Genomic DNA, 13,722 nt, shown 5'->3' on the forward strand with positions numbered 1-13,722 from the left:
TGGATGACGTTTGCAGTCTTTGTCAGGCCTCAACAGTCTACTTACTCCTTTGTTTTATTTTGGTTATATAGTATTGAGAAAAAATCCTGACTGATACAGCTAAATAATGATAAATTATTTTAAAAATTTAAAACATCTTGCAATCTCAGCATACTGTCCAGTTAAATTTAATCCAAAAACCTGAAAGATGATTAGCAGGAAATGTTTGTTTCAAAGTGGAATCACAAATAGTATCTTCTGAATTTGTTATTCATTCACTCATTAGAATATGTGAACAAATGCCTGGATCTTGCTGGACATTTGAGCGTAGAGAGTGGGTGCTGTAGAGGTGTAGTCCCTTGCATAAATGTACAAGAATGGACAGGCTTGAATTTTAAAAGGCCAAGGCAGAGCTTTGACCTTCCTAAACAATGACGCATTAAAAAGAAGTGTATTTAAATGCACAGACATGGCAGGTGGCCTATACAAAATTTCTTGATCGCACAGCACAAGTTAATGCATCAGTGGTCTCCAATGTGTTAAAATCTGGCATGTGCCCATTTCAGTATGTCTGATCTTTTTCTTTCTGTAGCACCAATAGTATTTTTAAGAAAGTGAAAGTGACAAATGCACATGGTTTTTAAGAACTCAATTAGTACAGGGGTCACTGTCCCCTTTCCAGCCACTGAATCAGCCAACCCTGAAACCCAATTCCTGTTTGGTGAGATATCTTTACTATTATTATTATTTTTTTTTTTTTTTTTTGACCATACCATGCAGCTTGGGGGATCTTTGTTCCCTGACCAGGGACAGAACCCAGGCCCCAGCAGTGAAAGTGCTGAGTCCTAACCACTGGACTGCCAGGGAATTCCCTGAAAACGTCTTCACTTTAGAGATATTATTTGTATTACTGCATTAAGAAGCATGAGCTCCAGTGGACTTAGGCAGAAAAATGGGAATAACACCCCAAAGAAAGATTCAGAGTATGAGTAGAGCAGAACAGCAGGAGCAGCCGCAGAGAGAGATTTGAGTACGTGCCCTTCATCCTTGTGGGGACTCCCAGCTACTCAGAAGCCATACATACATTTGTGCTAATAAAATACCATTTAACCTATTTTGTATTGGATTTCCATGAAAATTTCATTTGATGATTATTCTCTTGCTAAAATTTTGGCCACCACATTTTAATTTTCAAGAGCAGTTCTCTGATTTTTTTTCCCCCTTTTAAATAGCATTCTGTTCTTCTTTCCTAGCTACAAGTTCTTCCATTTTTCTTTCTGAGGATAGTGTCATTCTCTGCATCGAGCATTGTCTCTGTTTTCTTTGTTTTGGTCTCTGCCTTTTGTGTTAAAGGCTCTCCTTCATCTCCTTGGCTGTAAAGACATACTAAGTGATGAGCCACTCTAAAGCTATTTGGAAGCTGGGGTGGCGGGAGCTATCTAATTGATAGAGCTCCACTGGGAGCGTGTTTGGGGCATGAGCTAGATTTCTCAATGAGTGACTCCCAAATGTCAGGATTGAAAATAATAATTATAATCCTCAAGTCTCCTGCCTTGAGGGTTATAAACTTGGCTGCCTGCTTACTCAGAGCCAGATGAGTAAAAGCAAGCTGGTTAGGGGAGCATGGGTCTCTGTTCCATAGGCAGGCTTTTATTTAGTTTCCTCGTTTCCAGTCTGGCAACTTACTAACACCCTCCCCAAGGCTGAAACTCTAATTCTATTCCTCCTGAAAATAAACCTCTAATATCCCATGAGAGTAAGGGGTGGGAAAGGGAGTTTCTTGGTGTGGGTAGGGTAGAGACTTGGGTGCAGTCAACTCTTCCTTATACAGCCTTCCATCAAAGTCCCCTGTTTTTAGCCCCACACCTAAACCCCACCTCTTGTGGTATGTGGTGCCTCTAATTCTTGTGTTCTTCTCAGGGACCAGTTACCTACATCTAGAAGGCAGTCCCTTATGTGGGCATTGAAGTTTCTGCTTGCTCTTTATAGTAAGTTACTTAGCCTCCCGTGGTCGGTCCACTTTCTAAAAATTGTTTGACATCTCTCATCTACTGGTGCCTCCTTTCTCATTCTTTGTCCTTATCTATTTACAGCTTTCTTATTTCTTTACTGCCGTTTTGTGAGATTTCAGGAGAGAATGAAAATAGTGCATGTGGTTAATTCAACGCACGTAACCCAAAAGTCCACACAGTGCTTTGACTTGCTGGCTTTGCTTTAGGGCAAACTTGCAGACAGCTGGTATTGGACTTAGGGTTTGTTCTGGTGGAGAACAGTACTCATTGTTATAGTTCTCCCCAGGCAGTCGAATCAATTTCTTTAGAGAAGAAACTTCACCCTGCCTCCACCTACCTTTTTTTTTTCCTTCCCCTTGACCCTGGGGGCTGGAAGATGTAATCACATGGGTGTAAATGCCAGGCTGCCTGTCATTGTGCCTCTAGAGGTGGATGAGATGAGAAGGTTGACTGTTCAAGTTAAAGACCTACAGTTAAGGCCCTGGTGGGTGCCCCTCTCTCTCCCACCTCCTTTTGGGTAGAGCCTCTGCTGTTCTGCTGGGCAGGGCCTCCTCCTCTGGCCCTCACATCAATATTCCAGGAAGCAACTCTTCTCTTTAGTCCGTATACATCTATCCACTCAAGGCTTTCCAGAAATTTATTTAAATCTCTTGACCACTGATGGCCCCCTCCTATTCTCTTTGCTTTATTGGATTATGCCTCTTCCCCCTTCTCACTGTAATTTTAATGGTGTCCTTAGAAGGGAGAGGATATAAATGTGTGCTCAGTTTGCCATGTTGACCAAGAACTCGGCTTGCTGTCTTTTTAATAGTAGCTTTGTAGATAATTTTACATATATAATTATCTATGTGTGTATATATGTATTTATGTTTATATTTAAATCAATCATTTGCTGAATTCCTGAAGCATCTCTGGATGCTTGGGTCGGTCATGGTTTGAAAATCATTGGTAGAGAACAAGTAACATTTAATATTCACTTTACATCTGTATGTTTGCCATTATGTATGCTTGCTCATTAGTGTTAGAAAAACTAACAAACACTATGTTTAGTGTTACTAATTAAAATACATCACCTACCACTGTTTCCTAAACTCCAGTCATTCATGTAAAACCGTCACAAAGTTTTGCCCTATCTGAATGGGAAATATAGTATTATATATTAATTTTTTTTTTTACAATTGACTACATTTCTAAACTTAAATTCCTTTAAAATGAAACTTCATGTAGAATATTTAGCTGGCGCGTGGTTGATTATCCTGCTAAAAATTGTATTTCCTAGAGTCCTTTGCAGCCGGTTGTGGATATGTGACTAAGTTGGGACCGATGGTATGTGAGCATAAATGATTTGTGCTACTTCTGAATGTGCTGTTAAAGGGTGGGTCCTACTTTTCCCTTCTCTTTCCCCTTCCCTGCTGGCTGGAATGAGAACATGATGTTGTAGCTGGAGCAGCCATCTTGAACCATGAGATAGGAGACTTGTGTAAAGGGTGGCAGAGCCCAAGTAAAGAAGTCTGAGCCTCTGATGACTATGGAAGTGCTCTGCCAGCTGTGGACCACTGACCTGGACTTCCGTGTCTTAGCGAAATATGTTTCCCTTCTGTTTAAAAACACTATCATTTTTGGTCTCTGTTAGAGCAGTCAAGTTTATATACTAACTAATATAATTTGTAAGTCATGTTTATTCTAATGCCTTTAAAATAAATGCCTATTAAAATTAAGAAAAATGTATGTTCACCTAAAATAATCTGCCTTGTTACTAGTGATATATTGTAAAATGCAGATCTACAATGAGTGATCTTTTGGACTATATTCAGGAAAAGGACGGGAGGAAGACAGCAAGAGGTCACTGTGTCCAACTTATCCTCTGAAGTTTAAAGGTCCCTTGTAAGTATTATTTTGCAAGTCTGGCACTAATGATATATTCATGCCTGGGTTTTGGTCTAAAACTTTAATACAGTGTCAATGTATGAATAAACTAGATGGTAACATCTAGTTTGGGGCAGCAACTCTGGAAAGCAAGTTTGAGTCTGTCCTTTAGTATGACTAACAAATATCTTTTTTTTTTTTTTAAGAAAATGACTGCAGGGCTTCCCTGGTGGCATAGTGGTTGAGAGTCCACCTGCCGATGCAGGGGACACGGGTGCGTGCCCCGGTGCGGGAAGATCCCACATGCTGCAGAGCGGCTGGGCCCGTGAGCCATGGCCGCTGAGCCTGCGTGTCCGGAGCCTCTGCTCCACAACGGGAGAGGCCACAACAGTGAGAGGCCCGCGTACCGCAAAAAAAAAGAAAATGACTGCATTTTAAAAAGAAAACCTTCAGTGATTCCATTTATCATTTTTTAAAAATATTTATTTATTTGGCTGCATTGGGTCTTAGTTGCGGCACGCAGGATCTTCGTTGTGGCATGCAGGCCTCTCTCTAGTTGTGGCGCACAGGCTCTAGAGCACGCAGGCTCAGTAGTTGCAGCACATGGGCTCTCTAGTTGTGGCGCAGGCTCAGTAGCTGCGGCGTGGACTTAGTTGCCCCACGGCACGTGGGCTCTTAGTTCCCCGACATGGGATCGAACCCACGTCCCCTGCATTAGGAAGGCAGATTCTTAACCACTGGACCTCCAGGGAAGTCCTCCATTTATCATTTTAACAGTTCTAAAGTTTACACTTCAGTGGCATTAAGTACATTCACAATGTGTGTAACCACTGGTGTCTCCATTTTGACTATTAAGCGAAGCCCAAACTCAGCCTGAAGTTCAAGGCTTTCTACAGTCTGTCCTTAGTCTAAACTTCCAGTCTTCTCCAGCTGTTCCTCTTCATGCTCCCTTCAACCCCAAACAAAAAGCAACTTGCTTTCCCTAAAACCAGTCTGAATTTTCCTGCAGGCGTCTTTTTGCTCCCATTGCTTTTTCCACTAACGTGCTCATTTGACCCACTTTCCCTATCAAGATCATGTTTGTCTGTTAAGGCCCACTTCAAGTGCCCAGATAGCATTTTGTTTTTATCATTTATGGCTATTTTCATATTTGGTCAGTTATTTCTGCATGTGTCTTAGCTTCTCCACAAAATTGCTCTCATTCATCTGTGCCCTCCATTTCTTAGCACCTCACAGCATCTGCCTTATAGTGGGTACACAGACACCCAATTTGAAATAGTTTAAATAGGGTTACTCAAATGTGAGTACAAATGAACTTACATAGAAAACGAGACCTTAACTTCAATAGTTTGTCTTACTGAACCTCGCTCCTCTTCTTCCCCATCCCTACCCCCTGCAGAACCTCAGACCCTCTTCTAGTAGTTGGGAGTCCCTGGGAGGGGGAAAGGCAAGTATTTACATCCTTCTCTGCTGCCGCTCATGCTGTTTTGCCCTATCCATCATGTGTTTCTTCCCTTGGGATGCTATCCCATCAGTCTGCTTAAGGTCACAAGTGCCCACTCTTAATACCTCTGAAATTAGGATGCTTTCAACTTCAAGTAAGAAAAGCTCCTGTTCAAATGGTCATGACAGTGAGCAAGTTACTTAATCTTTCTAGCCTTCTGCCCTCCACCTGAAAATGGGATGGAACTTACCTCAAAGGCCTTACATGAGGAATAGATGAGAAAATGCACCTAAAGCACTCAGTGTAGTGCCTGCCCTGTAAGGCTGTGTTAATTACTGTACTCTTAGTGACTCCAGAGCCTACACGTGGCTCTGGGTCAGTGGGCCTAATGGGAGTGCCCATCACCTGCCGGCCACTGCCAGTAAGATCTCTGTGTAGTCATTGATCTCATGTAATCCGCATAACAGCTCTGAGTTAGAGATGAATTATCTCTACTTTACGGATGAGGAAAATAATGCAGTCAGGATTTAAAGCTGGAAGTCTTAAGTGGAATAACACATGATTTCTGGAGAACATATTGTGGGAGACAGATTTTACTTTTTTATATATTCTTTTGTATCTATTTGAATTTTTAAAAATCATGTCCATGTATTATTTTCAATTTTAATTACTAGTTAATAATCTCACATAAAATACTAGCTAATAAAAAAAGAAATTTTTTTTTACCACACCTGTGTAGTTTGTGGGCTCTCAGTTCCCCAACCAGGGATTGAACCCGGGCCACGGCAGTAAAATCCTGGAATCCTAAGCACTAGGCCACCAGGGAATTCGCCTAAAAACAGAAATCTTGTATCAGCTTTTAAAATACACATGGTCTTTAATTTTCTTAATAGGGGAGAACAAGGCTAACCATCTTCTTCCAACTTTTCATACAAAGGCCTCAAATAGCTGTAAGTTACCTGCCCAGTCACTGGGGAATTTTTCCCCATTACAAAGAGCCAGTTTACATGGCTCTATGAACTGTCTTTTGTATTTTCTTCCACTTACCAGTTCTCCTACCTTCTAATCGGTAACTATATTTTACATGTTTATTTATCAATTTACTTATCAATCCTAGGCATTGAAGCATCCTGCAACTTGAAACCAGTGCCTAATTCTATCTGTTTTAGCAAGACATCTTTGGGTTATAATCCCTTTACTGGAATACAAGATTATTAAGCACAGTACAAAAATATTTTCAAGCAAAAATGTAAAGCAAATTCTAATTAATAAGCTCATCCTCACTTCAAAGTCTTATGAGCAAGGGATCATCTTATGTTCAAATACTCTGGCATTTATCTTTTTGGTGTTTTGTTTCTTTCACTCTGGTCTGCAAACTTTTTCTTAAAGGACCAGATAGCAATTTATATAACCATTTAAAATGTAATCATGTAAAAATGTAAAAGACATTCTTAGCTCACAGGTGGCTGGCCAGATTTGGCCAATGGGATTTAGTTTGCCAATACCTGGTCTGTTTGCTAAATTCCCTCGCTTTCTTGCATCATTTGAAAGAACAATATAATTCCCCTTTCTCAAAAAAGTAAGGAGTGTTTTCCTGTCTAATGTCATACTGTCATGACTTATTAGTTACTTGCACTAGACAAAAAATAACCCACACAGTGGCTTATGCAGAATATTTTATTTATGTATTTGATACCTCTATAGGTGTCTCTGTCCTCATCTTTGTCTCTGTATCCTTATTGAACCGCAAAATTCCTAAAGGATGAGACTGTTTAACTCAATTTGTATACGCTCAGCAGAGCACAAGCATCAAATGGACATCTGACATATTTCAATAATGATAAACACAAGAGAAAATCAAATATAAGTCAAAGAGACATAAGAAAAAAAGTAGTTGAAGACACAAAATTCCCTATTTTAGGATTATGCTATACATAACTTGTAAAATCTACTTCTTTAAGTTTATATATGAGATTATATTGGTTTTATTAAAGAAAAAGGGAGAAATTGCAATGAGTTACAGGAAGAAAATGCGAAGTAAAAGTAACAAATATTGGACTAAAAAAACATAGTAATCAGTGAGGAAAAACAAGAAGTGGAGTGAAATAGATTTTCATTTCACTACACTGATTTTCTCTTCATGTTAAAAAAAATATTGCCTTTTTGTCTTATTTGGATTGATTGGAAGTGGGCAGTGATGATCTTTTTGGACTAGAAAACCAACAACACAGCTCAAAAGGAACAAAAGAACAATAACCAAACCATACTTGTAGGGTTACTTCTAACATGGAAGCATAGGGAAAAGAAAAGCTCAAAGGCCACATTCTGTCCATTGCATCCTCCTCAGTTCAGAGAGACAAGAAATGGCATGGAAAACATCTTGCCCAATTAATCCAGAAACCTCTAAACTTCCATGACACTTTCGGAAAGGTTAACAGGTTTAGCCCAATATTTAGCATAGTCATTTCATGGTTTAAAATACATACTTAAGGACAAGTAGATAAACCAATGATCAGAAAAACTGAAGCATGCCATTCCCATTACAATGTGATATTCAAGTGCTGCCTAAAGACATTCTATAAAGTAAAAAGTGTTTGAAGTTTAATTTTACAAAAATTGACACCATTAAAACCAACACAATTATTTGCTATGCATCCAATCACTGAGGTAACAATATTATAAAAATATGTAAAAAATATTCTAGTTTCATAATTACCAGATACGCTAATTCCCATACAGCTAGTATAAATTTGGTTATTAAAAAAATAGTTTTGTTTCCTTAAAAGCACTTGATTCATTTACCATTTAATATCAGATAGATATTTGCTATCCTGAAGTACCAAAAAAATTACAAATAAAAATGGCAATGTCTATACTCTGGGTTTCTTGTTGGGTAGATCCTGAAGACTAAACTTTGGAATTTCACCAGAAGGTGCATATGGAATTCTCTTTGAAGACACCTTTTTGCCAATTGTTTCAATCTAGAGGGGAAAAAAAGATTTTAGAAAGAAAATTATTAACAATTACAATACTTAATGTAAAAACTCTGTAATGTAGTATAATAAGGGCTAAAACCTAAATGCTTTTTTTCTTTTTAAAGGCAGAAAAAGTTTCTCAAGTCGTCTGGGCTGCTATGAAAGATCTTTGGTTCCTTCCACACTGTTTATGTTTCTAGAGTCAGTCTGCATTCCCCCTTTCATATTCATAACAGGGCACACTGACTCCTGTCATTCTCGACACCAGACCCCCTCAAACAGAATAGGGAACCACCTGCCACGATTGTTTCAGTAGCACATGTGAAAGCAATAAATAGACTGGATTCCAGTTAATTCACATTCTTTCAAACTCTATTCTAATGTCTGTTTCCCTCATTCTAAAAAGCTTGCATAAGCTATAACAGCATAGCTTTTTAGAAGTTCAGGCTTCAGAGTCTGAAAGGCTCCAGCTGGAATCCTGACTGATAAGTGCTGTTACCTAAACCCTCAAAGGTGTTTCCTCCTCATCGTAAATGGTGTTACCCATCTACCTCAAAGAGTTGTGGTAAGGATTCAATTAGATAAAGCGCTCAGCACAGTATCAGGCATGCGAGCCAACCTTCAATAAATCAACAGTCAATTTTCATTTTGCATATTACATTTAAAATTTTTCCCCTCTATCCAAAATAATCAATCTTATCTTTAAAGAAACTGCTTCTTTAATAGTCATAAGTTTATCTCCTCTCCACACAGCACAGATAAATATACTAAACAATCTTCATAAATGTCTTTTTAATTAAAAATTAATATTTAATGCTGACTAGTACCACAAAGGGCTTCTGCTTTATATTCATCAATTGTCTTATTTAGTGGCTTATAAATTCCCTTTATTTAGTAATTCCAGTCTAATTGTTTTTTTAATCCTTACTTGGAAAAGTTAATTTTATAAGAATTCAAACTCATTTTAAATATATATACCTCTACATATCTTCTCCTTTAGATGAGTAAAACAGGAATGAGAGAAAATGTGTCTGTGCCTGCAAATAATCTTTAAAAAATAACATTGCTGAGTTTCAGTCATGACTGCGAAAAAGTCACATTACTCACTAAGGAGGAGTAGGATAAAAGGGTCCCCAGGGAGACTTCCCTGGTGGCAGAGTGGTTAAGAATCCGCCTGTCAATGTAGGGGACACGGGTTCGATCCCTAGTCCAGGAAGATCCCACATGCTGTGGAACATCTAAGCCTGTGCGCCACAACTACTGAGCCCGTGTGCCACAGCTACTGAAGCCCGCATGCCTAGAGCCCGTGCTCCGCAACAAGAGAAGCCACCACAATGAGAAGCCCGCACACCGCAACAAAGAGTAGCCCCCGCTCACCACAACTAGAGAAAGCCCACATGCAGCAACGAAGACCCAATGCAGCCATAAATTAATTAATTAATTAATTAATTTTTTTTAAAAAAAGGGTCCCCAAGGTCTTTGATGGAGTGTGAACAGACAAGGATGTCATCTGATTTTTCTTGCAAGTTAATCTCTCATGAATGAGACATGGGCACTGAATTCTAAATAAGAAGGATCTTCAACAAGTCAGTGACAGGTTAAGAGAACCAGATCAGATATTTTCAACAGTGGATGAAGGCTTATCAGTACCTCTCCAATACAGCTGGTGCTGAGCAGATGCACACAGCCAGCTCTAAACACTGCTGCACTCTGCCCTGCTTCAGGACTATGCTGACAGCAATCTCCCGGCAGATTTCTTTATCCTCCCAACCGCCCCCCAAGCCTCCCACTCCATTTCTGCTCTGAGGAAATGGAAAGTAGCTCCCTCTTATTAATACTTTTGGAGCCCCTGGTAGAACTGAAATGGATGCAACATAAAATGTACTGTGCAGGTTTGTTTCAGCTCTCTAAACGTTCCATAATTAACTGACAAACTCTGAATTAAAAGAGGGCCAGCACCACTGCAGCTCCCATACTTTTCATTCAGACCTCTCACAGCACCAGCACAGTGCTGAGCACCCAGAGGCATAGGATCCTATACCAACATGTGACAACTATATTGCAGTTTTCAAAACATTCATAAAGGAATAAGTGACCTGGCCTCGGAGTGGGTCAGTGTGATGCAGACAATGCAGCAGAGTAGCTTTGGAGGCTCCAGGAAAAAAAAAAAACTTTTCTATGTGTATATTTTCTTACTTGATGTTTATATGAGTTAAGGCAAGGTATATCTTGGCCCCATATGATAGGCAACTGACATTATGTAAGAAAGACCAACACTGAATGACCTTTAGATCACAATTTTAAGGACGGAGTGTAGTACTTCACAAATACCACAGAACTTCCCAGAGAATTGACTGACATGTTGCCCAGAGTTATGCTATTGCTAAATGAAAAAAAATTTTAAGTTCTAAAACTCAAAGCCTTTAAAAAGGAAATGACCAAACAAATGAAACAAAACCAATCCAGGATCATGCTTACCTGGAAGCCAATGGTTTGTAGTTCATTGTGGAGCCCATCCAGGACGCGTCGTCCATCAAAGATAAAGGCTGGCTTCAGCATTTTTTTATGAATGCGTTCATAGTCCAGTTCCTGTAAAGACAGAACCAAAGAAACAAGTAGAGCATATATGGGAACACATACTCAACCCCAAATGGTACTAGAACACCTCTAAAATTTTCCTTAATCTCACTACTGTCACCTCACCTTAAACATGTCCCATTCAGTGCAAATCACAACAGCATGGGCACCATCACATGCTTCATAGGGGTCCTTGGAAATGGTCACCAGCCGGGCCACTATAACAACCCAACAGAAAGTTGGAATAAGAAAGGAGTGATTTGAAATTATGCATTTTAACACTAAGATTGCTGGAGGAGTTGAGGGTCTGACAGAAGTGGAATGGTCTGGTTGAAGTGTGAGTAGGGGTAATGGGCGGGGCCTGGAGTACTCCCAATTTTGCCCCAGAAGCAACTCCTTGGAATCTCCGGGACTTTTTAGAATATGTTGGAAAAATCACTAGGCTAACCCACAGCTGATTACTTCAAATCAAGGTTGATGAAACAATGTCTGAGAGTTTAATTTTAGAGAAATAAGGTTGAAAAGAGGGGCCTACCAATGATATAAATGATAAATACTGAACAACCAAAGGTTGCTAGAGAACAAAGTCTGGGGGCCCAAACTCAAAGTGATACATGAGACTCAAAGCCTACTTACCTTGGTCATCCTCTGAAACTCCTGGATGAGAAAGATCCACAACTATTTGTTCCCTTGGTACTTTTGGATCATATATATGGAGGTGTGCGCCTTCATCCATCAAATATTTGCTAATATATATACTAGACGACTCTCTGAAGGAAAAAAAAAATCAGTATTGCTGCACTTTTAAATGGCATATATTCTAAATTTTTTTTTAATTATTTTTTTTTTTGGCCATGCCGCATGCAGGTGGGATCCTAGTTCCCCGACCAGGGATTGAACCCACAGCCCCTGCATTGGCAGCACAGAGTCTTAACCACTGGACCGCCAGGGAAGTCCCATAAATGGCATATATTCTAATACCTAAGGGGTTTAATATACAGGTGAGATTCTATTTCTTGTGAAGATATTGATGTCCACTTTATTTTTATTCTTTATACTATATACATACATGTATTTCACATACACAACCACCATCAAAAAATCAGGATAAGGCCTTTCTCGCCTTCTGAGATGGCCCACACTCTGTCTGTGGAGTGTGTTTCTCTCTAAATATATCCACTTCTTACCTAAAAGAAAGAAAAAAAAAAATCAGGATAAGATGAGGAGTTAACATTCTTAAAAAGGTTGAAATATTTCAAAGAACTGGTACCTTGTATCACCGGTGTCCTTTTTGAATGCAAACCCCAAAATAGCTATCTTCTTATCAGTCACTGTATTAAACAGACTGTCTATAATCCGGGAAGCAAACCTCCTTCTCTGGTAGTCATTCATGTCTATGACCTGAAATAACAAGGACAATTATGCAAGGATCAGTTAGAAGAGGTGCAGCCTGTACCATGCACTGCTCACAGCTTTATGGTGAGTACTCTCGTATGAATACAAGCCTTATAAATTAACAGGAGACAAAGATTAACAACCTATTTAGTATCTGCAGACTGAAAAAAGTAAAGAAAGAAAGAATTACCCACCCCCCACTCCTTATAGCCTGCCTGAAAATTTTCATTTTCATTTGGCTTAACTTTCCATGCATTGGGCTGGGATGGATTTTAAGGTAGGGAGCACAGCTAAATTTCAACACCATTTTAGGTCCAGCCATGAGTCCACCTAAAAAACGGCACATAGCCAACTTCTCCAAACACTGTGGAGGCAATTAAACCCCAAAGTACTCCTTCATATGCTTACCCCCGACCCCTCACCAAAACTGAGTGTGAGTAGAAAGTGGACAGAGAACAGTCAAACTATGTACAGAGTTATAGCTGCCTCTGGATGAACCATAACAGCACAAACATCTGGCAAAATTTTTAACTAAATGTTACGAGTAAAACATAACATAGTCTCTGATCACCTAATCTGTTACTCTCCTAAGAATTTACAAACAAGACATCATATTGGTGACCTGATGGATATAAGGAAAGACATTTTTTTAAGGCTCTAAGCTTCTAGAAGCCGTCTCAGAGCCTGAGAGCTTGAGAAATGAGCCGAAAGTTTTTGAAAATCAAGCCTTTATCTGCATTTTCCCCACAACGGACAGTAAGATAAAGCCATCATACTGGATTGAGTGAAATGAACCTAAAAGTGTGCATTTCCCTAAAAATGTTAATTTCCTTCCATTCCTATTCACTGCTGAAATCTGAAAAACTGTAAACTTGGGGAAAAAATATTTGGGAAAGTTACATACACTGGCTGGTATCTTGAACAAATTACTTAACATTGCTAAGCCTCAGCTTCCTCATCTATATATGAGGGATAATATTAACGATGAGGACTAAGATACTACATGTAAAGTGCTTAAAAGAGTGCCTGGCACAGAGTAAGCATGCAATAAATGTTAACTCTATTTCCAGTTTGAGAAGGGTCTCTAATTTTAGCTCTGTGAATCTCAAAGGGACAAAACAAATATCAACATATGCAAACCACTTGGAAGCATGACAATAGAGGTTCTTTTGCCTTTACTTTTATCTTAGCCTTTCAAGATAGAGAAGAATTATAATTAAAAGTAATATTTCTTGCTTTACTCAGGGAGCAAATTTAGTTATTAAAATTAGAAGGAATACTGGTTTATCATAAACTTCCATCATAGATGATTACCAAAAAAGACAAATTATAAACACAGAACCCCAGCAAATAAACCTAAAATGAACATATTGAATATAATAATAATTGAGTTTCTGGAAAAAATTAATCCTATCAAAAACATCTGACAGAAAAGGGTGACATGTTTTAATTCATAATCATAAGCTGTTGACTA

At 39.0% G+C, this 13,722-nt stretch overlaps 1 protein-coding gene across 11 annotated transcripts in view; it reads right to left on the reverse strand.

The window, feature by feature from the left end:
* Positions 1 to 13,722, reverse strand: part of UGDH (UDP-glucose 6-dehydrogenase) — a 58,332-nt gene that overhangs the window by 20,008 nt on the left and 24,602 nt on the right. For 5 of the 11 annotated variants that reach the window (XM_032632061.1, XM_032632060.1, XM_032632057.1 and 2 more), the window contains 6 exons: positions 12,124 to 12,254; positions 11,490 to 11,623; positions 10,980 to 11,071; positions 10,755 to 10,865; positions 6,998 to 8,282; positions 6,033 to 6,133 (listed from right to left, as the gene is read on the reverse strand). In XM_032632061.1, coding sequence (XP_032487952.1) covers positions 8,172 to 8,282; positions 10,755 to 10,865; positions 10,980 to 11,071; positions 11,490 to 11,623; positions 12,124 to 12,254 — 579 coding nt within the window. In that variant the 3' untranslated portion in view covers positions 6,033 to 6,133; positions 6,998 to 8,171. Of the gene's footprint in view, positions 1 to 6,032; positions 6,134 to 6,964; positions 8,283 to 9,254; positions 9,325 to 10,754; positions 10,866 to 10,979; positions 11,072 to 11,489; positions 11,624 to 12,123; positions 12,255 to 13,722 lie in introns of those variants that run through there. The other 6 variants (XM_032632063.1, XM_032632065.1, XM_032632064.1 and 3 more) reach the window with 2 other exon arrangements.

The sequence above is a fragment of the Phocoena sinus genome, chromosome 5 (genome assembly GCF_008692025.1).
Source record: "Phocoena sinus isolate mPhoSin1 chromosome 5, mPhoSin1.pri, whole genome shotgun sequence".
NCBI lineage: Eukaryota > Metazoa > Chordata > Mammalia > Artiodactyla > Phocoenidae > Phocoena > Phocoena sinus.